This window comes from Rhinopithecus roxellana, chromosome 2 (genome assembly GCF_007565055.1).
Source record: "Rhinopithecus roxellana isolate Shanxi Qingling chromosome 2, ASM756505v1, whole genome shotgun sequence".
NCBI classification, from domain to species: Eukaryota; Metazoa; Chordata; class Mammalia; order Primates; family Cercopithecidae; genus Rhinopithecus; species Rhinopithecus roxellana.
Window position 1 is genome coordinate 52,251,564 of NC_044550.1, and position 26,788 is coordinate 52,278,351.

At 41.3% G+C, this 26,788-nt stretch overlaps 1 protein-coding gene across 4 annotated transcripts; it reads left to right on the forward strand.

Moving 5' to 3' along the window:
- Positions 1–1,594: 1,594 nt before the first annotated feature.
- PLAC8 (placenta associated 8) lies at positions 1,595–26,788 on the forward strand. Of its 4 annotated transcripts, none has more exons than XM_010358950.2 (5): positions 1,595–1,749; positions 8,236–8,376; positions 11,117–11,241; positions 22,365–22,478; positions 26,509–26,788. In XM_010358950.2, exons 2-4 carry the CDS (start codon positions 8,265–8,267, stop codon positions 22,467–22,469), a joined length of 342 nt encoding a protein of 113 aa, XP_010357252.1. In that variant the 5' UTR covers positions 1,595–1,749; positions 8,236–8,264; the 3' UTR covers positions 22,470–22,478; positions 26,509–26,788. The 4 variants fall into 4 exon arrangements, with proteins under 4 accessions (XP_010357252.1, XP_030772122.1, XP_010357253.1 ...); XM_030916262.1 differs by lacking the exon at positions 1,595–1,749 and adding an exon at positions 3,215–3,232; XM_010358951.2 differs by lacking the exon at positions 1,595–1,749 and adding an exon at positions 5,950–6,625.

Here is a 26,788-nt window from a genome sequence, read left to right on the forward strand (position 1 = left end):
CAACATAGCTCACTGTAACCTCAAATTCTTGGGCTCAGGCAATCCTCCTGCCTCAACCTTCCAAGTAGCAGAGACTACAGGTCTACGGGCACTTACCACCATGTCTGGCTAATTTTTTAGTTTTTTTTTTTTTTTCTCAGAGACAGGGTCTCACTTTGTTGCCCAGGCTTGTCTTGAACTCTGAACTTAAGCAGTTCTCCACCTGGGCCTCCCACTGTGCCGGCCAACTCTCATTTCTGAAAGGTTTTGTTAAACAAAGTTTATGAGAGGCCATTGTTATGGACTAGCCTCCTGCTTTAGGCCCCAGAAGATCAGACCAAACCAGAACGGAGTCACTTGTGCTAAGTGACATATAATCAAACTGAACTTTGAAATGGGCCAGTTTTCCAAAAAACAGGAGATTTCAGTCAACCTGAGTCAGTGTAGTAAGGAAGGTCTTCTCTGTTTTAGTCTTATAAGGAAAGTAACTTTGAAAAAACCCATCTAGCTTGTTTTCTCTGTTTCTGCTTTCTTCAGCCCTTTCTGTTTATAAAGTCAAACTTCTCTGCTTAGCTCACCAGAACATTCATTCTATTTTATAGAATGATGTGTTGCTTGATTCTAGAATTGCAAATAAAAGGCAATTACATCTTCTAAACTAAATTTGTTGTAATTTTGTATTTTGACAATTTAAACTATGGAATCAGAAATTCAAAGCCTATGAACAAAAATTTCAAAAGAAAGAAATAGTAATACCACCAATAAGAAGAATAATTAGGCCGGGCGCGGTGGCTCAAGCCTGTAATCCCAGCACTTTGGGAGGCCGAGGCGGGCGGATCACGAGGTCAGGAGATCGAGACCATCCTGGCTAACACGGTGAAACCCCGTCTCTACTAAAAAAATACAAAAAACTAGCCGGGCGAGGTGGCGGGCGCCTGTAGTCCCAGCTACTCGGGAGGCTGAGGCAGGAGAATGGCGTAAACCCGGGAGGCGGAGTTTGCAGTGAGCTGAGATCTGGCCACTGCACTCCAGCCTGGGTGACAGAGCGAGACTCCTTCTCAAAAAAAAAAAAAAAAAAGAAGAAGAATTAAAAAGGTACAAAGACATTGGAGGTAGCGTTCTAAAAAGAGCCATAGTTTGGAGCTGAGCTGACATGAGCTAAAATCCTAAGTGAGTAACTTGTTAGCTGTGTGGCCTCTGAAAGTCAGCTCAAGGATCTGAGCTTGTTTCCTCACCTCTAAAATTGGAAAAAATAAGGCCTATCAAAGTCATCAACGAATCATTGAAATGCTTGGCCTATTTTAATATTCAGTATCTGTAAGCTCATACCATTAAAGGGTACTTGAGATGCCAACTACTATATAATCTGAAACAATAACGATCTTCTTTTTTCCCCACAAAGATAACAAAAAACAAACACACACACACAAAGAAACAGTAAGTTCTGCCAGACATGTAAAACCAGTCAAACTATATAATGAATTAAATTCTTTCCCCACTGAAAAGACAGATCAGTGTACCTAACACAATATAGGAAAAGGAACACACCTTATTTGGTAAGAGATATATTCATTCTCCAGATAAGAGAAACACACATTGAAACCACTTTTGCTGGATTACGCTGGCCAATGAGAGCGTCTGAAACTGTTCTTTGTACTATGCACTGCGATAGAAACACAGTTGCCTCTCTCCTTTCAGTAGTTTTCATTTGTGGTGAGATTCTCTCCCAGGACACAAGACATTTCCTCCTCCGAACTTTGTTTACTAATTGTAAGTACAAGTAAGAACTTCTTTTAAAAACTTAGCATTGAAAAAAAAAAGCTTTCTTTAAAAATTATTTGATCTCCTTGTTTTTTTCTTAGCATGTTATATTTTGAGTTTCAGCTAAAAGACTAAGGTTTTCTTATCTAATTGCTTTAAATTTATACATTTAGTCAAATTCAACAATTTCGTGCTAAGCGTTTTGCCAAATGCCAGGCTTTTCAAAGTAGTGTAAGATCCCAGCCTTGAATCCTTATCAACTGCTGCTGTCTGCAGCAAACACATATTATATACATTGTATTTAGTAACATGATCATTAATTTCACTCTTTATTTCAATATGTATGCATGTTGACTTATGCTGGTCTAATTTCTTTCTGCTTTACAAATATTCTATTTTATCCATTCAAAATATTTAGAAACAAGATAATGGAATTTTGTAGATTTAGCTAATGAGTTATAAGAATCCTTGAATTCTCATTATGAAAGTAAGAAAAACAGACTAGAATGCTTCAAAATTAAATTCTGGTGCTTCATTAATACGTATAAAGAGAGATGGAGAGATTATGAAATGGAAATGTTTCAATCAAAGCAAAAAAATGAAATTTAACATCAATAAACAGTAGAAAGAAGAGAAAAATCTCAATAATATGTCTAGTGTCTGGATTAATCAATATTAATAATATGTATTAATACATCATGTATTATATTAATATTAATGTATTTTAATAAGATAGTGGGCTGTCCTCAGGAGTGAGGTGCTCATAGAAAGGAGAGACAAATACAAGATTGATTCTTAACTAATAGATAAAATTAAGATGTTTAAAATATGAACCAAATACTGCAAGATTTCCTGACATTGAGACCATTCCACAGAAAGAATTTCCTAAAGAAAGGTATTCTAGTCTCATTCTCCCAAGCTCGCCCACCAAGATTCCCATTCCACTTCCTCCTGCCCCTACTTTTCCTGCATTTTCCAAGGTGGCCCCTGCCAATTTTTTTTATCACTCTCTCTGCTCCTGTGGGGTTAAAGATGGTGTGGAACAAAACAGCTGTGTGGTCACCCCGCAATGGGTAGAACTGCTGGCCACAGAAAGGAAACCTCAGGCATCTCCCTAGCCCTTACCAAATCCAGCACAATAAAATATTTGCTGAATTAAATTGGATCTGTTAGTAACAGTAGTAACAGAAGAAAAATAAGGCCACTGGCTATGGGTTACAAAGTGTGCTCTGCAAGGCCACTGGCATTAGAATCTAGTGAAGTGCCCAGGATAGTTCACATGCCTGCACCTGAAGAGAGAGGAGCTAGTTTGGAATGTGCTCCTGGGAATGCGGGAGGGCCTAGCATGGGATTCATCACCCTGGAGAAAGATACTCTTTTTCGAATTCTCACCAAAGCAGCTATGTGCTCACCAAGCCATGTCTGTGAGAAGGGCCACCTTTTTCTATTTCACAGGACAAAATCCTATGGCATAAGGGCAGCAGCCCTGCAGGTACGTGTTACAGATTCTTAGACCTTAGCTCATTCTATCTAAATCACGATGTCTGAACAGTGTGTAGAATTCTACATTGTACAGATTCCTCAACCCTAGCTCATTCTATCTAAGTTACAATCTCTGAGCAGTGTCTAGGAATCTACATGTTAAAGAGCTGTCCAAGTGGTTTTACTAATAGTAACCTTTGAGGGCCACTGAACTAAGGAGACAAGCTGATACCTAAGGTCCTAGAAATTCTAGATTTTCAAGGAAATTTTCTCTCCACTTACTGTTGACCTTTTACCTTGAATGGCTAAGGCTAAAATTTTCATGGCTAAAGCAAAGAGAATTGTGGTTGTTTGGAAAAAGCAACAATTTTACATTTGTTTCTGTTTTACATTTGTTTTAACTTAAAAGATACCTTAAATTTTTAAATGATCACAGAGGCACATACAAATGAGTGTGTTTGCTTTCTCATCTCAGTTTTATAACTATCAAGAAGGTATTTTTTTGAATAAGGTATCTCACGGGAGAAGTTATTAGACCCTTTTTAGAATAAGCTGGAAATGACAGATGGAAGTCCTGGATAGCAGTTCCCTTTAGGACTACTCTTCTATGCAGGGATAAGGCGAGTAGACTTCTCCACCAATATAGGTAATCTGCACTAGAGAGGAACTTATAATAGCATCAGAAACCTCCTGGGGTCCCCCATTCTGCACCAGTTCCTAGTGCTAATATTCACAGAAGCACCTGGGTCCCTGCAGTCTCCCACATTCAAAAGAGGAAGTCAAAAGTACAAAAGTAGGGAAGGAAACAGAAACATACAATGTTGACTGTTGGGCTAAAGATTGTTGAGGCTACTGCATGGAGGAAGTAAATGTTCACACAAACTAACTGGCAGTTAGCATATGGATATTTGAGATACAGTTGATATATATATATAAATATATAAATATATATATATATATATATTTTTTGAGACGGAGTCTCGCTCTGTCGCCCAGGCTGGAATGCAATGGCGTGATCTCGGCTCACCGCAACCTCCACCTCCCAGGTTCAAGCTATTCTCCTGCCTCAGCCTCCCGAGTAGCTGGGATTACAGGCATGCACCACCACGCCCAGCTAATTTTGTATTTTTAGTAGAGACAGGGTTTCTCCACATTGTTCCGGTTGGTCTTGAACTCCCGACCTCAGCCTCCCAAATTGCTGGGATTACAGATGTGAGCCACAGCGCCAGGCCGATACAGCTGCTTGGTACAGAATATAGAGATGGCCACTGAGTGGATTTCAAAGGCACTCAGAAAATGTTCAGGACTCAGCCTGCTATGAAGTCTAACATTAGCCAATTTGAATACACAAACACATATGCCGTACGCTAAGTAAAGACAGTCAGGTAAAGGAGAAACAATTAGATAATTGCAGGGTAGTTTTTATTCTGAAATCCTCAGACTGCTGTTATTGTATTAAAAATCACAATATAGCCTTCTTGAAAAAATAAGGGTGTAAAATGAACATGTTTTTCCCCTGAAGGAGTTGTAGGATCATCTTTATTTATTGAATACCAGTTTCGTGCCAAGCATTGGCTAGGGGCCAAGAGGGAAAAAAAATATAAACAGCTATAGTATCATTTGTATGACATGCCCCTCCTTTTTTTTTTTTTTTTTTTTTTTTTGGGGGGGGATAGAGTCTCGCTCTGTCACCCAGGATCCACCCGCCTCGGCCTCCCAAAGTGCTAGGATTACAGGCATGAGCCACCGTACCTGGCTTGGTATGCCCCCTTAAATTTTTTTTTTCTAGTCACTGGATTTGCTTTTCGTTTCTGAAAAGGATATTTGTTTTGCTTATAAAAGAAATAAATGCTAAGTATAAAAAAAATTATCGGCCATGGGTGGTGACTTACACCTGTAATTCAGTGTTTTGGGAGGCCAAGGCAGGAAGATCACTTGAGGCCAGGAGCTCAAGGTCAGCCTGGGCAACATAGTGAGACCCCCATCTCTACAGAAAATGAAAACAAATTAGCCAGGCACGGTGGTGTACGCCTGTAATCTCAGCTACTCAGGAGGCTGAGGTGGGGGGATCACTTGAGCCCAGGAGTTCCAGGCTGCAGTGAATTAAGATGGTGCCATTGCACTCCTGCCTGGGCAATAGAGAGACCTTATCACAAATCAACAAAAAAAAGTCCATCAGCCAATCACCTAGGGATAACCACTTGACATTACTGATAATTAGCATTTCATATTTTTTCTGGTATTTGATAATTAAGATGAAATGCATAAGAAATTAGAATACATATTCTCTAGCATTTCCTGTAATGCTTCTTCCTCCAAGATTCCAAATGTGGGAAGCCATCACCCAGAGATATGGTTTCGACCATGTTAGTACTGGAGTTGGGATTTAGGGAAGATCTGGGCCCCATCTGTGGAGGTCTAAAGAGTCAGGTGAAACATTAGCCTTGTTTGCGTTTTCAGGGCTGGGCTCTCGCCCTTGTTTGCTGTGCACCATCTGGAGCCTGCATCACGCATGGCCTCAGCCAGCCGGGAAGCAGAGAGCGTGGTGACGGGGCCGCTAGTGAGCTCCTCCTGTGTACCAGGTCCCGAGTTAAGGTTTTTAGAAACCTCGGTGAACTTGGCCCACAAAATTCCCTGCCTTTGTGGAGCTTACCCTCGGTGTTGGGGATTTGGGACTTACTTTTCCCAAAGCCAAGCTAATACTGTAAAAGGGGTGAGTGACGAAAACGGAATCATTGCAAGGTCCTTACCTCTTATTTCATGAGATTGGCGGCATGAGTGTGTCTAGAGAGCTGTGATTGCTTCCTCTTACATTGTGGGCATGTACAGCAGGACTAGAATCCAGGGTCCATCTAATAAGCATTCAAATCAGCGGGCGGGGGAGGGGGTGGGTGATAGTTTCTTGTCTTACTTTCCGATCCCAGCGTTGCTCAGCCCATACCATCTGATAAAAACTTTTTACAATTTAGAAACAAACGCCGGGTGAGCCTGGGCGCCCGGAGCTACAGAGTGGCGGGTGCCTGGGAGGGAGCGGCACCAGCCCTGCCCAGCGCTGCGGCTCCTGGCGCCTGCAGGCGGGGCTGGGCTCCGAGACCGCGCGCCCGCTGCCCGGTTCACGCCGAGTCCCCAGCGGCGCGCCGCCGGGCGAGTGGTCCCCCGAGGGCAGCCATCCGCAGGCGCCGTTCCCTGATTGCGCCAGCAACAATGGGAGGTCTCGTTGAGATGGATTCTGCGCGGACTGCTCTAAGAAGTCACCGGCAGGCAGGTCTGGTCCCAGCAGAGGAGACCCAGGGGTCCCAGAGCGGCTCTGGCGGGAGACATAGTGCGGGGGGTGGTAATCAAAGAGCTCCGGCGCAGCTGCGGCTCACAGTCCCCCTTCTCAAGTGCAGAGCGGGCGGAGAAGGTGCAGAGCGGGCGGAGAAGGTAAGAAGCCCACCCACCCACTCCCTGTCTCCTGAAGCCCCTGCTTCAGACCTGTCCCTGCAACTGGGGAGGAGCCAGGGGGGCTCTCCGCCTCCCCGATCCTCCTCCCTGGAAGAGGCGGGAAGGCAGCGGCCGCCAGACACACGTTCGCCTAGTCCATCACCCGACGGCTCTGCCCCTAGACGGGGACTCCTCCGCCGCCACACACACACCCGCGGATCATGCACGCCCTGAATGATCCGCTCAGCCGACCCCTCCGGTTTTTTGTTCACTTACTGGAACCTTCTTTTGCAGAAAATCTTGTTTGCTGTGGGATCCACAGATAGGTCCACCTCCCTCTTCTGGTGTAAAAAAGCAGTGAACGGCTAATATGGTACATTGAAAAAAAAAAAAAAATCAAGCAGAAGCCATAACCACTTTAATGTATATGGAAGGGCACATCTAATACATTTAAAATAAGCTTCAGCTATTCTGAATACAGTTCATGGTATTTTTATTTAAAGACAAATTCTTTAGAATGAGCCTGTAAAGTGGGTAGGTCAGAAACCCCATTTTACAGATTAATAAGTGGACATTTAAATGACTAGTTAAATGATGAGTCTAAGATCACAGTTTCAGAAACTAAGACTTGGGCAAAGACTCTCTCACTCCTAATCTAATTCATGTTACCTGACCCTACACTGCCTCTCATGATGTAGAGAAATGAGGAGTAACCTTACCAAATGTATTTCTTAGATAAACCGCCCGTACCACACAGCAGCGTCCGTCAGGCCAGCGCTGACAGAGGATTGCAGGCTCCCAGTAAATATGAAGTGAAGGACAAGTCAGGAAGTAGGAAGACTGGAAATGATTGTCCATAGGAAATCAGTCCAAAACAAAAATAATAAATTAGGAGCAAGAAGTGGGGGGATATACACAGAAGTTTAGGATGATGCCATTTTAGAGAATGCTATTTTCCATAATTCACTATTTTCGGCCACTATCACAGTTTGCTCATTTGTTTCGCTGCCTGTGTGGATACCAGGTACCTGTCTAAAAACAGTACATGAGCAACACTGTTCCGCTCTCTTACCCCACGAGAAGCAACTGTTCACCTTCCCAGTTCAGAGAATTCTGTGGTTTTTGTTTTGGGGGGGGGGGTTGTTGAGATGGAGTCTCACTCTGTCGCCGAGGCTGGAGCGCAGAAGTATGACCTAGGCTTAATGCAACCTCCACCTTCCCGGTTCAAGCGATTCTCCTGCCTCAGCCTCCCGAGTAGGTGGAATTACAGGCACACGCCACCAAGCCTGGCTAATTTTTTGCGTTTTTAGTAGAGACGGGGTTTCGCCATACTGGCCAGGCTGGTCTCGAATTCCTGACCTCAAATCATCTGTCCACCTTGGCCGGGATTACAGACATGAGTCACCGCGCCCGGCCCAGTTCGGTGAATTCCTTCCTCCCACCTGCACGGCCTCTATCTTGTGAGAGGTGGAGACAGAAATTCTGTTCTTCAAACAGAGCAACTTCCTCTACACTGCCTCAGCATCCTGCCCTAAAGTGGGCTTTCAAGAGCAACCTCGAGATCTCTAACGCCACTCTTTGACTTTTCAGTCCACTGCTTTTAAGACCCAGCACTGAAAATGCAATCTCAGGCGCCGGTGGTCGTTGTGACCCAACCTGGAGTTGGTCTGGCACCCCAGAACTCCAACTGGCAGACAAGCATGTGTGACTGCTTCAGCGACTGCGGAGTCTGTAAGTGTGGGGAAAGCACCCCCTTAATTGATATCAAGGTGAATTACCAATAACTAAACCCTTCCCCTGTTCCTCCCTTATCGTGTAGAAAAAGTTTCTAACTTACTACAGGCACTCTGCATGTCAGGCAATGGTATGTTTAGCAAAAAAAAAGCCTCCGTACGGTAAGTTAATTTTTCTCCAGCCCTTCAAAGAACAGCCTTATTCCTAAAATAAGTTCTGGGTTAAGATAATAGCAAAAGAGCTGATTGATTCTAACAACGAGCAGGTCTGGCCTGACTAAATAGACCTTACATTAATTTAAAAATTCCAAGTTGAATTTGATTTTTTAGAAAGACTATTCTTGCAACATATAAATTAACCTCACTATTTTATAGTTACATTGTGTCCAGTACCCAGGGGATAGTTTTCATTCATGGTTTCCATATGCATTCAGAGAATAACTATTTTCATTCATATATTTAGGTTTTTTACACACCTGAGAATAAAGAACTCTGTGGCAATTAGCTTGTCACTGAGGAAAAAGAAAAATCTCTGACTGCTTTGTTTTCTTTTTCTTTCTTTCTTTTTTTTTTTTTTTTTTTTGAGACGAAGTCTCACTCTTGTCCCCGGGGCTGGTGCAATGGCACAATCTCCACTCACTGCAACCTCTGCCTCCCGGGTTCAAGAGATTCTCCTGCCTCAGCCTCCTGAGTAGCTGGGATTACAGGCGCCTACCACCACACCCCGCTAATTTTTGTATTTTTAGTAGACACAGGGTTTCACCATGTTGGCCAGGCTGGTCTCGAACTCCTGCTCAGGTGATCTGCCAGCCTCAGCCTCCCAAAGTGCTGGGATTACAAGCGTGAGCCACCGCGCCCAGCCTGTTTTCTTTTTATAAGATATCTCTAAAAGATCTCTTACTTCGAGATCTCTCTAAATGAACTTGCAGGAAAGGAAGTTTGGGGTGAGATGGGCATTGCAGAGAGGAGCGAGGTGCTTAGTTCTCAATAATGACCAAGAAACAAACAAACCCACCTACAGAAAACTTGCTCTGAAGTCTATTTGCTTGCCTTGGTCCACATAGTACTCTAAGACAAGAAAATAAAATACATTATCCTTTAACTTGACAGTTGAAATTGACTTTGAATGAGAGTTGAATTGAACCTTGTTTTTGCTTTTTGTTTCTTTGACAGAGTCTCACTTTGTCACCAAGGCTAGAATGTAGTGGTGTGATATCAGCTCACTGCAATATCTGCCTCCCCAGTTCAAGTGATTCTCCTACCTTGGCCTCTGAGTAGCCGGGGTTACAGGCACGCACCACCACACCCAGCTAATTTTTGTAATTTTAGTAGAGACGAGGTTTCACCATGCTGGCCAGCCTGGTCTCAAACTCCTGACATCAAGTGATCTACCTGCCTCGGCCTCCCAAATTGCTAGGATTACAGGCATAAGCCACCATGCCTAGCCTGAAATTGAACTTTGAATGTGTTAAGAATTACACTCAGGCTGGGCGTGGTGGGTCACACCTGTAATTCCAGCACTTTTGGAGGCTAAGGCGGGGGGGATCACAAGGTCAGGAGTTCAAGACCAGCCTGGCCAATATGGTGAAACCCCACCTCTACTAAAAAATACAAAAATTAACCAGGTGTGCTGGTGGGTGCCTGTAGTACCAGCTACTGAGGAGGCTGAGGCAGAAGAATTGCTTGAACCCGAGAGTGCCATTGCACTCCTGCCTGGCAACAGAGCAAGATTCCATCATAAATTCATTCATTCATTCATTCATTAAAAATAAAAAAAATTACACACTCAGTAGCATAGCAAGGGAAAATTACCTAGGGAATGAAACAATTGGGTTCGTTTTTTCACTCTCATTGTCTGGGGTGATGACTTAAGCTTCTCAGGACACCAGTTCAACATCTGCAAATCAAAGTAAGAATTAGATCACATTGGTGAAACTCTCTAAAGATGAACATGTTAACCCTCTCACCCCTAGTTTATTATTACCCAATTAAATGAATACATAAGTTCCAATCAAAGCTTAATTGCTTAGTAGCACATTTTCTTAAATGTAGATCTGATCAAATAATTCTCCCCTCTTAAAATGTTTCAGTGGTTCCTCATAACTCTCATGACACACTCTTAACACTCAGACTTTTTCATCATCTGGTCCCCAACCTGCCTCAACCCACAGCTAAATCTTCATCCCATCCCAGGGCTCCAGCCATGTTGAATGAACACTAGCCTTTGCCAGGATATGCCAGATTACCTCAAAGAGGCTCTTTTCCTTTTTGTCCACCTTTAAAACATCTCATCATCCTTCAGTAGTCAGCTCAAACAGCATTTCCTACTCAGGGCCTCGTAGGCCCCATTTTTCTGGGTGACCTGTTGACATTTTAAACACGTTTCTGTTGGAGAACTTTCCCTATGATCTGCCTTCACTACTAGACTTGAGCCAGGGGCACTGTCAGTACTGAGGATAATGTCTGGAAAATGAATACGTTTTACTGAATCAATGAACAAATGAATGAAGGCAGAGCTATGACAAGAATGATATACTTTACAAAGGCGTGGTCATTCCTGAAATGATTTGCGTGTGGAGGGAGAAACTGATGCAAAGCTAAACAGAAACATTGAAGATGGACTTAGCAGCCGGCTATGTGGCCAAGGCCTCGTGACTTGGACTGCCATTTGTGAAAGCAAGCTAAACTGTGGCACGGGCAGAGTGGAGTAACGTGTACCCCTGGTTTCATGTGTCTAGGTCTCTGTGGCACATTTTGTTTCCCATGCCTTGGGTGTCAAGTTGCAGCCGATATGAATGAATGCTGTCTGTGTGGAACAAGCGTCGCAATGAGGACTCTCTACAGGACCCGATATGGCATCCCTGTGAGTCTCTTACCATACCATCTCACTCAAATCTGCAACCACATTCAAAATAATTATTATAAACATGGAGATCATTTGATGTATACATCTTGTGAAATTGATTGATAAGAGTTCCCTAGCATGTACAATCTTGCATTCAGTTGTAGCAACAGATCTTCTGGTTATGTGGCCTCCTTCTAGGTTTCTGTTGAAAACCTGAGAAAATAAATAACTCGTATTTGCAATGGATGTCATACAATGGAAGAGGATTATTTAGGATCTACTGTACCCCAGATGCATTACATGTATTATCTCACTTAATTCTCACATCATCTCTGTAAAGCGGTAGGTCTACAACATTTTACCGACGAGAACTTTAAAGTTTTAAGAGGTAGAGTAATTCCCTCAAAGATAATAGTAGAGAAGGAGTCAATACTCAGTTCTAACTGTCCATTCATACACTTTCCATTACACCAACTCCACTTTTTGTAGGTGAGAGATTATATTACTTAGGGTTCTCCTAAGTGCATTAGAAACAAAACCAATAAGATTGGGAGTGGATGTGTGTGTGCTTGTGTGCATGTGTGTGTGTATGCACATATATATACAGGCAAACTTCAGATATACAGGTTTAGTTCCAGACCACCACAACAAAGCGAATATTGCAATAAAGCAAGTCACATGATTTTTTTGGTTTCCCAGTGCACATAAAAGGTATGCTTATACTGCACTATAGTCTATTAAGTATGCAATAACATTATGTCTCAAAAAACAACATATGTGGCTTAATTTTAAAATACTTTATGGCTAAAAAATACTAATAATAATCCATCTGAACCTTAAGCAATTCATGTTTTTGCCTGTTGAGGGTCTTGTCTCAGTGTTGGTGGCTGCTGACTGATCAAGGTGCTGGATACGGAAGGTTGGGGTGACTGTGGCAATTTCTTCAAGTAAGGCAACAATGGTCTGGGCGTGATGGCTCACACCTGTAATCTCAGCACTTCGGGAGGCCCAGGAGGGCTGATCACTTGAGGTCAGGAGTTAGAGACCAGCCTGGCTAACATGGTGAAACCCCTCTCTATTAAAAATACAGAAATTAGCCAGGCGTGGTGGCAGGTGCCTGTAATCCCAGCTACTTGGGAGACTGAAGCAGGAGAATTGCTTGAACCCAGGAGGTGGAGGCTGCAGTGAGCCCAGATTATGCCTCAGCACTCCAACCTGGACGACAGAGCAAGACTCCATCTCAAACAAAACAAAACAAAAACAAAAAACAAATAAGGCAACAATGAAGTCTGCCTCACCGACTGACCATTCCTTTCACGAAAGGAAAGATTTCTATGCTGTTTGATAGCAGTTTACCTACAATAGAACTTCTTTCTTTCTTTTTTTTTTTTTTTGAGACGGAGTCTCGCTGTGTCACCCAGGCTGGAGTGCAGTGGCCGGATCTCAGCTCACTGCAAGCTCCGCCTCCCGGGTTCACACCATTCTCCCGCCTCAGCCTCGAGTAGCTGGGACTACAGGCGCCCGCCACCACGTCCGGCTAATTTTTTTGTATTTTTAGTAGAGACGGGGTTTCACCATGTTAGCCAGGATGGTCTTGATCTCCTGACCTCGTGATTCACCCGCCTCGGCCTCCCAAAGTGCTGGGATTACAGGCTTGAGCCACTGCGTCCGGCGGAACTTCTTTCAAAATTGGATTCAGTCCTCTCAAACCCTGTTATGGCTTTATCAACTAAGCTTATGGAGTATTCTAAATCCTTTGTTGTTATTTCAACCATGGTCACAGCCTCTTCACCAGGAGTAGATTCCATCTCAAGAAACCACTTTATTTCTTTCTCTTTTTTTTTGAGACGGAGTCGCACTCTATTGCCAGGCTAGAGTGCAGTGGCGGCAATCTCAGCTCACTGCAACCTCCGTCTCCCGGATTCAAGCGATTCTCCTGCCTCATCCTCCCGAGTAGCTGAGACTACAGGCATGCGCCATTACGCCCAGCTAATTTTTGTATTTTTAGTAGAGACAGGGTTTCACCATGTTGGCCAGGATGGTCTCAATCTCCCGACTTCATGATCCACCCGCTTTGGCCTCCCAAAGTGCTGGGATTACAGGCGTGAGCCACCATGCCAGCCAAGAAACCGCTTTCTTTGCTCATCCATAAGAAGTAACTCCTCATCTATTCAAGTTTTATCATGAGATTGCAGCAATTCAGTGACATCTTTAGGCTCCATTTCTAATTCTAGTTCTCTTGCTATTTCTACCACATCTGTAGTTACTTTCTCTACTGAAGTCTTTCACACCTCAAAGTCATCCATGAGGGATAGAATCAACTTCTTCCAATCTCCTGTTAATGTTGATATTTTGATCTCCCCCCAGGAATCATGAATGTTTTTCTGTTTTGTCTTTTGAGACAGAGTTTCAGTCTGTCACCCAGGCTGGAGTTCAGTGGGGCCATCTTGGTTCACTGCAGTCTTCCCCTCCCAGGTTCAAGCGATTCTCCCACCTCAGCCTCCCGAGTAGCTGGGGCTATAGATGTGCACCACCACACCGAGTTAATTTTTTATTTTTATTTTTTGGTAGAGATGGGGTTTTACCATGTTGGCCAGGCTGGTCTCGAACTCCTGACCTCAAGTGATCCGCCTGCCTTGGCTTCCCTAAATGCTGGGATTACAGCTGTGAGCCACCACACCTGGCCAGGAATCATGAATATTCTTAATGAAATCTAAAATTATTAATCATTTCCACAAGATTTTCGATTTACTTTCCCTAGATCCATCAGAGGTATCACTGTCTATGGCAGCTACAGCTTTCAAAAAGGTTTTTTTTTTTTTTAATAATAAGACTTGAAAATCAAAATTACTCATTGATTGGCTTCAGAATATGTTCTTTTAGAAGGCATGAAAACAACATTAATCTCTTTGTATGCATCAGAGTTCTTGGATGTCTAGGTACACTGTTAGTGAACAGTAATATTTTGAAAACAATCTTTCTGAGTGTAGGTTTCAGTAGTGGGCTTGATATTTGGTAAACAATGCTGTCAACACATGTGCTGTCATCAGGTTTTGTGGTTCCATTTATAGAGCACTGGCAGATTTAGCATAATTCTTTTTGTTTTTTCTCATGGGGTGGGGGAAAGAGAAGTGATTAGAATAATTCTTAAGGGCTCTAGGATTTTACAGATAGTAAGTGAGCATTGGCTTCAACTTAAAGTCACCAGTTGCATTATCTCCTACAAAGACAGTCAGCCTGTCTTTGGCAGCTTTGAAGACAGGCACTGACTTCTCCTCTCTAACTATGACTTTCCTCAATGGCATCTTCTTCCAATAAGGCTGTTTCATTTTCATTGAAAATCTGTTTTTTAGTGTAGCCACCTTCATCAATTATCTTAGCTAGACCTTCTGGATAACTTGCTACCCCTTCTCCACCGGCACTTGCTGCTTCACCTTGCGATTTTATGTTATGGAGATGACATCTTTCCTTCAACCTCATGAATCAACCTATTTTAGCTTCAGACTTTTCTTCTGCAGCTTTCTTTTTTGTTTGTTTGTTTGTTTTGAGATGGAGTCTTGCTCTGTCGCCAGGCTGCAGTGCTGTGGGGCATGATCTTGGCTCACTGCAAACTCCGCCTCCCGGGTTCGAGTGATTCTCCTGCCTCAGCCTCCCGAGTAGCTGGGATTACAGGTGCGCACCGCCACACCCAGCTAACTGTTTTGTATTTTTAGTAGAGACGGGGTTTCACCATGTTGGCCAGGATGATCTCAATCTCCTGACCTTGTGATCTGCCCACCTCAGCCTACCAAAGTGCTGGGATTACAGGCGTGACCCACCACGCCCAGCCTCTTCTGCAGCTTTATCTCTCTTATCCTTCACAGAATTGAAGAGCATGGGGGCCTTGCTGTGGATTAGACTTTGACTTATGGGAATATTGTGACTGGTTTGATCTCCTATCCAGACCTCTCAAACTTTCTCCAGATCAGCAATAAGGTTGTTTTGCTTTCCTATCATTTATATGTTCACAGGAGTAGCATGTTTAATTTCCTTCAAGAACTTTTCCACTGCATTCGCAACTTGGCTAACCATTTGGCACAAGAGGACTAGCTTTCAGCCTCTCTCTGGTTTCAATATGTTTTTCTCACTAAGCTTAATTATTTCTATATTTTGATTTAATTAGGAGATATGGTACTCTTCCTTTCATTTGAACATTTAGAGGCCATTGTAGGGTTATTGGCTGGCCTAATTTCAGTATTATTGTGTCTCAGGGAATAGACAGGCCCAAGGAAAGGAAGAGAGATGGGAGAACAGAACACCTGATCAGTGGAGCAGTCAGAATACAGACATTTATCAATTAAATTTGCTGTCGGTATTAGTCCATTCTCACATTGCTATAAAGAAGTACCTGGGCTGGGCTGGGCACGGTGGCTCACGCCTGTAATCCCAGCACTTTGGGAGGCCGAGATGGGCGGATCACGAGGTCAGGAGATCGAGACCATCCTGTCTAACAAGGTGAAACCCTGTCTCTACTAAAAATACAAAAAATTAGCTGGGCCTGATGGCGGGCGCCTGTAGTCCCAGCTACTCAAGAGGCTGAGGCAGGAGAATGGTGTACACCTGGGAGGCGGAGTTTGTAGTGAGCCGAGATTGGGCCACTGCACTCCAGCCTGGGTGACAGAGCGAGATTCCGTCTCCAAAAAAAAAAAAGAAAGGAGGAAGTACCTGAGGTTGGGTAATTTATAAAGAAAACATTCTTGCATTGCTATAAAGAAGTACCTGAGACTGGGTAATTTATAAAGAAAAGAGTTTTAATTGGCTCATGGTTCCACAGGCTATATAGGAAGCATAGTGGCATCTGCTTCTAGGGAGTCCTCTGGAAGCTTACAATTATGGCAGAAAGCAAAGGGGGAGCCAACACTTCACATGACTGGAGCAGGAGGAAGGGGGACATAGGTGCTACACACTTTTTTTTTTTGAGACAGGGTCTTGCTGTGTCACCAGGCTGGAGTGCAGTGGTGCAATCTTGTCTCTCCCATCTATCTTTGTGTGTGTGTGTGTTTAGTAGAGACCAGGTTTCACCATGTTTACCAGGATGGTCTAGATCTCTTGACCTTGTGATCCGCCTGCCCCGGCCTTCTGAAGTGCTGGGATTACAGGTGAGAGCCACCATGCCTGGCCTGTGCTACACACTTTTAAACCACCAGATCTCACGAGAACTCACTCACTATTGGAACTAAGGGGAAAATCTGCCACTATGATGCAGTCACCTCCCACCAGGCCCCACCTCCAACATTGGGGATTACATTTGACATGAAATTTGGGTGGGGACGACATCCAAACTATATCACCGTCTTATATGGATGGGTGTAGTTCATGGTGCCCCAAAATAATTAAATAGTAACATCAAAGTCTAATGATCACAGGCGGCCATAACAGATACAGTAAGAATGAAAAAAATTGAAATATTGCAAGAATTTCCAAACTGTGACACAGAGACATGAGGTGAGCACACACTGTTGGAAAAAATGGCACCCATAGACTTGCTTGATGCAGGGTTGCCACAGACCTTCAATTTGTAAATTGCAGTGAGCTGAGATTATGTCATTGCACTCCAGCCTGGGCAACAAGAATGAAACTCCATCTCAAAAAAAAAAAAAAAAAAAAACAGTGATAGCTGATTATAAAATCATCTTTTAAAGAGGACCAAAGTGAGAAAACAATTGTCTGTGGATGACAAAGACATTTTAGGACAGCCACAGTTAAAGGCACAATTGACAAGGAAATTTACTTCTGTGGCACACAGTCATTCAACATAATAATTATAATTATTATTGTTAACATATACTGTCATATTAGAATTATAGCAGTTTTATATAATTTTGGAACATATACCAATAACACATTTACACAAATGTAGACCAAAGAAAGTCATTTCATATTTGACAATGCTTCCTGCATGATTTTGGTACCAAATAAGCCATTTTAAGACTTTAGAGGACCTAATATCTAAATATTAGGTTAGAAAGAGACATAATTTATAATTTGATTTTGGAAAGGTTGTCAAATATCAAAGGTTTAAAACACCAGATATCACAAAATAGAATCCCAAGTCACCAGAAGTCATTCATTTGGCAAAAATAACTAAAAAAAAATTTTTAAAAAAACCAAAACTTTTATTCTAATAGAGGAGACTTAGCTTTCTAAACAAGACTCAATGAAGATAGCATGAAGCCAGCTGAATCTGTCTCTTCTTTCTGTCCTCCTTTTTTTCCCTGCCATTTACCCAAAGGAGAAAACAAAACTCTTTCGTTATCTTTTAACATTACATAAAAATCATCTTTGAAAAAGAAAACCGAGTTTCAAGTTTGCATTAGCACATCTTTAATGCTAAAGCTAGTTTTTACATAAAATTGTATATATCTATCCAGTTTTAATCAGTTTGACCATAAGGTAAGATTTTTCATAAACTTTTTAGAACACTTTATAATTTTCCATCAAACAGCAGATCCATTTTCTAAGAAAACCCTGTTATTTGGACACATGGGCCCAGATTCTGGCACATCAGTATGATTTGAATGTTTTAACCTATGGAAAAATGCTAAATAATTTTTTTTAGCTCTTGGCCAACTTGTTTATACCCACAGAATTTTTTACAAGATCAACCCTTTACAAACCCTTTTCACTTTGCTTAAACCTTTAGTTTTGTCCTGTTACTCTTTTAGGTTAAGACAATCTTTAAAACCCTAGGGCCCAGCACAGTGGCTCACGCTTGTAATCCCAGTACTCTGGGAGGCCGAGGTGGGCGGATCACAGGGTCAGAAGATTGAGACCATCCTGGCCAACATGGTGAAACCCCGTCTCTACTAAAAATACGAAAATTAGCTGAGCATGGTGGTGCACACCTGTAGTCCCAGCTACTCAGGAGACTGAGATAGGAAAATCGCTTGAATCCTGGAGGCGGAGGTTACAGTGAGCCGAGATCTTGCCACTGCACTGCAGCCTGGCGACAGAGCGACACTACATCTCAAAAAAAAAAAAAACCCTCCAAACTAGACAAAATTACATTCTCTTTAACAAAAGCCATACTCCTATGCCTTCTTATAATCTTTTACCAAAAACACATTGCCTACACACCTTGTATTTTTTAAAACTGTTTCTCCAGTGGTCTCAATTACATGTTATAAGATTAACTCTTAGCAACTTTTCTTTTTGGTGAAAACTCTGATAAGTAAGAGATTTTAATTATGTGTTGGGGTGGAGCCTAGGACATTAGACAGAAATCAAGATAAGGTCTCACTTTTTAGCATAGCTAGCGGGCATGGCTCTCCATATGTCCCCAGGCCTTATATATTATCTAAGCCTCCAAAGTAGGTAAATCGAACAATTTTCAAAAGTCAAAGAAACAGTTTGACCTTAAAGCATTTAGCAAATCTGATATCTGACCTTAATTTAGGGCAAATGTCTACATTTTCAAGACAACTTATTTTACCAATAATCTTTAAAACTGTCCTTATTTCCAAAAGATTACTAAAGCCATGTGAACAAAAAGGCATTAAAGTTTCCATTGTTCTGACAAAATATTTTATTTAAGCCCTTTTTTTCTAAAATTAATCAGAGTTCTTTTATATATAAACATCACACACACAGACACACATACATGCAGACACACACACACACACACCTCACATGTAAATACAGACAGACAGAAGATTCAGCACTTGTAAGATTTTTTCATTTGCCAGTTTCTTAATTGGATGACTGGCTTCAGAGTGGAGCCCTTGGAGGAACAGGGCTGGGAGAGCATGCGTTTCTAGGACCAAGTAAGTAACGAATAAACAGCTGAAGGCAAAGACAGATCTCCAAAGTTAAAGATGCCATTTTATACTAGTTTCTGGATCCCCAAAAGGAGGGAAATACTACAGAAGACAGTGCAGTGCTTTTACCGACTGTGCATTTCATTACAAGGCAACCCAAAGCCAATCAGCCCATTTTGTAATCAGCCCATCCTCATGAGATCTCATCTCCCAGTGAGGGGTGAGGATGTTGCCTTATCTTCCAGGTGGCCAAGAGCATGCTTCTCTGATCCAACTGTGCAGAGTCAAGTATCCCTCCATAATTACTGTTAACCACCCCTTAAAGTATATTTCCTACTTAGTTATTACACACCAAAGCTCTCTCATAATGCAGAGTAATTGCTGATACCCCCCAAACTCAAAACCGTCAGATAACACCATGCAAAACAGAACAGAGCCTTTGATTTTGACAGGGATCTACCCACTTTGGCTGTATCCAATTCCTGGGGTTTCATGAAGAAAACAGTGTTTTTTTTTTTTTCCAAAATGCGGTCTCTGGTGCCTCCTCTGTTTTTCCCAATGAGTCCTAGGCTACCAGAAGTTATCTTAGGGCCTCTCATGTGCCTTAAGGATGACAAGACCAAAAAAAAAAAAAAAGAAAAATGGAGAAAAATAATTCAGTCAACTGAGAAGAAAAAAATCTTTTTTCAGAAAAACAAGTTGCAAGAAGAGAAAAACATAAAGGCCTTTTAAATATACCTATAGCTTGTTTATCCACTTTAAATTAAGCTGACTTTTAACTAAGTCCTCTCTAAAAAATAAATCCTTTCAGATACCTTATTACTCGACTTTAGCCATGCCAAGTGGCCAATATTTCTGGTTTCTGAACTTTACCAAAGGTAACCTCCTAGGTTCTTCAAGGACATGGCAAGCGGTTTCTTTTTTACAAGATTTACAATCTCCACGAGGTAGTTCAGAGAAAGGAAAATTCAAGAGGGGAAATCAGAAGCTATCCATTGGTGGAAAAACACCTCAATAAATGGCAAAGTGACACAAATAACAAACCAGAAAGGAATCATTCCAGAAGCCAACAATTGAACCCAGGCCACCACTGCCAAAAAGATAACGCCTTAGCTGCTGAGCTATATAGCATTGAGCAGTTTCTACTGCTTTTCCAGAAGGAGCCTAGAGAAACCAATTTCAAGCTCACAAGGCTTTTATCTGCTCAAGAAAAATTTTTTGGACTAACTATGACATGAACCCCCAAATTCCTGTCCTCTGGATGGTGGAAACCAAAAGAAAGTATCCCCATATGGTCACAAGATTTAGCTCTCAAGGACATAAAACAAGACATAGAAATGTCTTACAGTATTGTCTATCATATATCAAGTAGGAAAAATAAGTTACGGGATAGTATGACCTCATTTTTAAAAAACAAAAGAACTCCTGAAATGCCAAACTCTATATGTCTATGTTCATAGCTGTATCTTCGTCTAATCTATATTTATATGAGTCATAGGCATAGAACAAAAGCTAAGGAAAGAGGATACACAGGAGATTATTAATAGTTTATCTCTGGTAATGACATTGGGTAGAAAGGGATTAGACTGTTATTTTCACTTAATATTGTTCTGTGCTTCAATTTGTCATTAAAATTATCTATAGCATGCATTTAAAATTGTTTTAATTTTTATCATTTTTAAATTTTGTTCACAAGTGCTGTCAGTAAGCATTTTTTTTGGTAATTCACAAAATGATAAATATTTTTAAGTGACAATATAAAATAGTTTCAGCTAGGTGCAGTTGAGCACGCCTGCAGTCCTAGCCTGAAACTCTTTTTCAGGAGACTGAGGTGGTGAAACTGCCTTTGCAAAGTTTTGACCGAGACAGTGGAAGAGATCTAACTTAACTGGCTCCATCTTGCTTCTAATCTCCAAGCTGTCCTTATTCATTCCTGGGTGTAGGCTGAACTAACTTTGGGAGAAACTTAGTTTATAGTTTAAACAAACATGGTAATAGCCCTTTCCCAAAGCAGACTTCCTTTTTGTCTGGGGACTAGATTGCCTTTGTAGGACTAACATTAGCCACAAGATTAGAAATTATAGTTTAGAAGTCATGGAGCTGGAGGCTACAAGGTTTTGACCCTCCCTAAACTGCTTCTAAGATCAGTGCTTGATATGGTTTGTAGACCCTGCACTTGATGGAGATTAGGGTTCATCTCGTGCCCTGCCCGTGACTGTGTTCAGTTTCAAGTCGATTAAATGCCAGGAATGTAAATGCCACTGTTTTCTAATGCAGCTTTAATATTTTTGTTTATCAAAACCCTGAAACAAAGTGTTTTTAAAATCATCTAATTTTACAAAGTAGTCCCCAAAAGTTTCTTCCTTACTTCTTCCCTACAGCTGATGTCTTGGGAATTTTCCTCCATATCTCCAAATCACATACTTGTATTGCTACTTCTTGACTTTTAGTTAGAGGCATTATCTGTTAACCTCCTACTAGGGAAGATGTGAATTTAGTTCTGTTTTCTCCTTCTCCCCCTACCACACACATGTGCCCTCTCCCCCATCCCATTCTTTCTAATATAGTTATATGGTTAATTCCATATTCAGTGTTTACGTTAGGATACTTTTATTTGTTTTATTCAACTTCAGAGCTGAGTCATGTAGTAAATATGACTGCTTTTCCTGCTCAATTTTGTTTCTCCTGGTATTAGTAATTATTGAGTTTTTTGTTAGTATTTTTCCTCCATTTACTTATGGGTCCTTTAACCCCAAATTGTTTGCCAGTTTTCTAAATCTCTTCCCAACACCTTCAACACGTAGATGTTTTATCATTTTCATCTTCATGATGAAATCACTTCCAGTCCTACTACCTTTTGAACTAGTTGCCCATTATTCCTAGTGCTTAGCTCTCATCCCGGGATCTCCCTTCACCATGACCCTGGAGATTCCATTAGCTTCTCTCCTATGTTAGATTCCTGCTTCTTATATCCCATATCTTCCTCTTCCTTGGTTTACACCCACATTTTGGTGGAGCACATCCTCTACTAACTTCCTGTGACAGAGAGGAGGTCCAGGAGAAAAGAGTTTTGAAATTCCTCTTCCTAAAGATATTTAACTCTCATACTTGATAGTTTGGTTGGACATCTTCTTATATTTTCAGAAATGTAAAGTGTAGAAAAATATTTTCTGTCATAAAATGAGACAACATTTATATGAAAAAGCGAGGTAACATTTCCTAAATGTATCCATCCAAACTCTGAATCTGAAAGAGCAGTGCCTTCTGCTTCTCTTCAAGATGTGGCAAGTCTTAATTCCAAATAGGTGAATTTTATATTTTTATTTCTTTTTTGTTTTCAAACAGGGATCTATTTGTGATGACTATATGGTAACCCTTTGCTGTCCTCATTGTTCTCTTTGCCAAATCAAGAGAGATATCAACAGAAGGAGAGCCATGCATGCTTTCTAAAAACTGATGGTGAGTCAATGCAAACATTCCTCTCAGAATATATGGGTTTTTAGAAATATCACTAAAGACTTTGTCAATTATTCATTGTTTTGAATAATTCAGCAATAGCTATTTCTTAAGTCTCCTAAAGTGCTATCATAATATCAAGATTGGCTTTAATTTCTTCTTATGAAGAAGATAGCTCCATACTTTGAAACCATAATTTAGTAAATAAAGGAATGGTGAATTCTCCAAACTTCTCAGAATTCTGGTGATCTATTAAGGAAGCACTTACCAGCTGTAAAATACCAGAGTATGGTGGGATACAAAAGAATTAGAAAACATTTTCCCTGTTAAGACAAACAAGTTGACAAAAGGAATTGGTAAATAATTATAAAATAGAAGAGCAATGAAAATAACATACTATATGATATTTGGATTGATTGTGGCATAAAGCATCTATCATAGCAAGGTGAGGTTAAATAGAAAACTCCTATTGGAGAAGTTGAACTTTGAAAGAGGTGGACATAGAATTTAGAACATTTGGAAATGTTATATGGAATTCACCATCTGAAATTCAATCAAGTCATTTTCAACTAATTTTTTTCAGGACTACCTATTGAGGATGTAGTTAAGTAGAAATCAACATGATTTACTCCATCCCCTGTAGAATATGTCTTGAGTATGGGAAGAAAATAATTTTTCTACTCTTTATAATAGCCAATTTCCTTCCTGAAGTGATAAGGACTCTGTATAAGTTAATAAAAATAACTCTTGGGAGATATGTAAAAAAATGTTCATTTACTTAGCAAGTAATGTATCAAGGATCTAGGATCAAGTATACATTGTCTTTGCAAGTAATGTATCAATGTATCAATATCTAAGACTAGGTAAGATACTGTTAGGTATTGTGGTGGGGTTCGGGGGCAAGATGAATAAGCCGGTCCCTCTGTCATTATAGACTTTATACTAAAAAAGGGGGATTAGACAAACCCCTAACTAAAATGCAGAATTCAATTAATGCCTGTAGACAAAGTGGTATTTTATGTTCAGAGGAGGAAAAGATCACATCTTAACTTGTAAGATGTATAAGTGAAAGTTTCTTGAAAGAAGTGATTTTTAATTCTAAAGAGGAAGTGTGTATTAGTTCACAAGGAGAAACTGATGGCACTGAAACTGTTTTAGTTCAAGGATTTAATGAAGACTAAGTATAAAGGTGTGGGTGGGGCACTATAGGGAAATGACAAGGGATGGTGTAATAATCTGCCTGGCAACAGCCCCAGGGAGGAGAAGAGGCAGCAGTTACCTGAATCCTTAAGGAGAGAGCTGTGTGAAGAAGGCCGCCCTGAAAGAAACAGTATCCTCTCAGGAGAGGGTTGTGAGCAGCCCGAGGCAACCCACAGAACTGAAAAAGTACCCTGACCTCACTTTAGGATGTCCTTCTGGGTTTCCCGTTGGCTGAACCCACCAGAAAGGCAGAGGGCAGCCAAGTGTCACTGTAGTCCACAGGTCGCCTCCCAGGGCACACAGCAGGATGGTCAAGGGAGTAAGTGAATTAGATGGGGCAAACAGAGGATCACTGACTCAAGATGTGGTTTTAATGAATAGAAATGGAGGCTGAGTGCAGTGGCTCACGCCTGTGATCCCAGCACTTTGGGAGGCCAAGGCAAGAGGATTGCCTGAACCCAGGAGTTCAAGACCAGCCTGGGGAACATGTTGAAACCCTGTCTCTTCAAAAAATACAAAAATTAGCTAGGTGTGGTGGTGCACACCTGTAGTCCTAGCTACTTGGGAGGCTGAGGTGGGAGGATCACTACTTGAGCCTGGGAGGTAGAAGCTGCAGTGAGCTATGATCACACCATTGCACTCCAGCCTGGGCAGCAGAACAAGACCCTGTCTCAAAAAAAAAAAAAAAAAAAAAAAAAAGGAAAAGAAAAAGAGAAGAAATGAAATGTTGCTTCTAATCAGCAATATTCATGAAACTCGAGAGGCAAAAAAAAAAGAGAAAATATGAGCTTAGGTCCAACTTGGTTAGAACATATGGCATAAGTAGAAAAATAACGAAAAATAAAAGATTTTAAAAAGTGAATTGGGGCCTTAGCATGCAATGTCTGAATACTAAGCTAATGACCTGGTAGGAATTGGGAAGTTATTGCAGGCTTGAAGTAAATGAATAGAACTACACTTTAGAAATATGAATCTAAGGCTGGGCACAGTGGCTCATGCTTATAATCCCAACACTTTGGGAGGCCTAGGTGGGAGGATCACTTGAGCCCAGGAGTTCACCACCAGCGACCAGCCTGGGCAACATAGCGAGACCTCATCTCTACTAAAAAGTAAAAATAAAAATAAATAAAATTTAAAAATAGTAAATATTAATCTAATAGTAGCATATAGTACAGACTGTACAGGATGAAGCTAGAAGCAAAGATGGGGAGTTAGACCATTCCAACACTGTTTACTTAAATAAATGCATGAAATAATTTACATCAAATATCTACCCACACATTCATGATAATGAGTCCTGATAACACAAGTGTTTTCGTTAACCTCAGGGAAAATATCTCACTGAATCTTTAGATGGGTTTGAAGTAGAACACCTTGGCAGTCCTGACTCCTCCTCATCAACTTGGACCCTACATCACTCACTGGTAATAAAGCTTTAGATACACAGATATCGAAATGGGGAGAAACGAGAGAAAGAGCAAGGAATAACAACATGATTTACGTTAAAATAGATTGAGACAAAGGACGTAGGAATCAACTGGAAAATCTCCCCACAGTCCAAACTGGGACACTTTGAGGAATAAAATAAGGTCGTGTTAGATTATAACCCAACGTGTCAAATATTTATGTTTTTTTTTTTTTTTTTTTTTTTGAGACAGAGTCTCGCTCTGTCGCCCAGGCTGGAGTGCAGTGGCCGGATCTCAGCTCACTGCAAGCTCCGCCTCCTGGGTTTACGCCATTCTCCTGCCTCAGCCTCCCAAGCAGCTGGGACTACAGGCGCCCGCCACCTCGCCCGGCTAGTTTTTTGTATTTTTTAGTAGAGACGGGGTTTCACCATGTTAGCCAGGATGGTCTCGATCTCCTGACCTCGTGATCCGCCCGTCTCGGCCTCCCAAAGTGCTGGGATTACAGGCTTGAGCCACCGCGCCCGGCCATTATGAGTTTATACTAACATAAATGATTGAATAAAATTTGAAAATTGAAGAAAAGTATGTGTGTTGAAAGCAGGGAAAACTGGGAATTTTGAGATTTTCTGTGTGGGAGAAGAGACACATCTGCCATACGGAACTCCACATATTTAGGTAGGTACTCCTTCCTCAAGGAGAGCGGCATGATTCCCCACCCTGAAGTGGGGGTTTGCATGGTGACTTCCTTCCAAAAAGTACAGTATGAAAAGTAGAGCATGCAAGTACACTCTCTATACTGTATGGAGTAACTCCACACTGGAGAAACCTGACACAACGACCTGAGGCAGGTAATCGACGTCACCATCATTGGTAATATACTGGTAGTTTGCACCCCTGATTTGATGTGATGAGAATGGCACTTTACCTTTGTGGTCTTCCTCCCAAAACCTCATTACTCCAGTCTAACCATGAGAAAACCATCAGACAAACCTAAACTGAGGCACATTCCACAAAATACCTGACTACTCCTCCTGAAAACTGTCAAGGTCATCAAAAACAAAGAGAGGATGAGAAACAGTCACAGTTTAGAGGAGCCTAAGAGAACACGACATTTAAATGTAATGTGGTATTCTGGATGAGATGCTGGAACAGAAAAAAACAGTAGGTAAAAACCGAGTAATCTGTAGATAGTATGGGCTTTGATTAGTAATAATGTGTCAATATGGGTTCATTAATTTTGACAAACCTCCCATGGTAACGTAAGATGTTAACCAACAGGAAAATTGGGTGCTGGATACCTGAGAGCTCTCTGTACTATCTTTGCAACTTTTCCGTCAATCAAAAATGATTCTGCAATTAAAAGTTTATTAAAAATGGTAAAAGTACATTGAGAAAATTCAAAATTCTTCTTTGTGTGTCCTTTATAGGTGAAAAGCTCTTACCGAAGCAACAAAAATCAGTAGACACCTCTTCAGTTTGAGTTCTTCACCATCTTTTGCAACTGAAATATGATGGATATGTTTAAGTACAACTGATGGCATGGAAAAACTCAAATTTCTGATTTGTTATAAATGAATGTTGTCCCTGAGCTTAGCTAAATGGTGCAACTTAGTTTCTCCTTGCTTTCATATTATCGAATTTCCTGGCTTATGAACTTTTAAAATTACATTTGAAATATAAACCAAATAAAAGATTTTACTGACAAGA

Excerpts from the sequence above, each read along its gene's own strand:
- PLAC8 (XM_010358950.2), top strand. The coding sequence starts at position 8,265 with ATGCAATCTCAGGCGCCGGTGGTCGTTGTGACCCAACCTGGAGTTGGT. Across the intron at positions 8,377-11,116 it reads CTTCAGCGACTGCGGAGTCT|GTCTCTGTGGCACATTTTGT; the intron begins GTAAGTGTGGGG and ends TCATGTGTCTAG. Across the intron at positions 11,242-22,364 it reads GGACCCGATATGGCATCCCT|GGATCTATTTGTGATGACTA; the intron begins GTGAGTCTCTTA and ends GTTTTCAAACAG.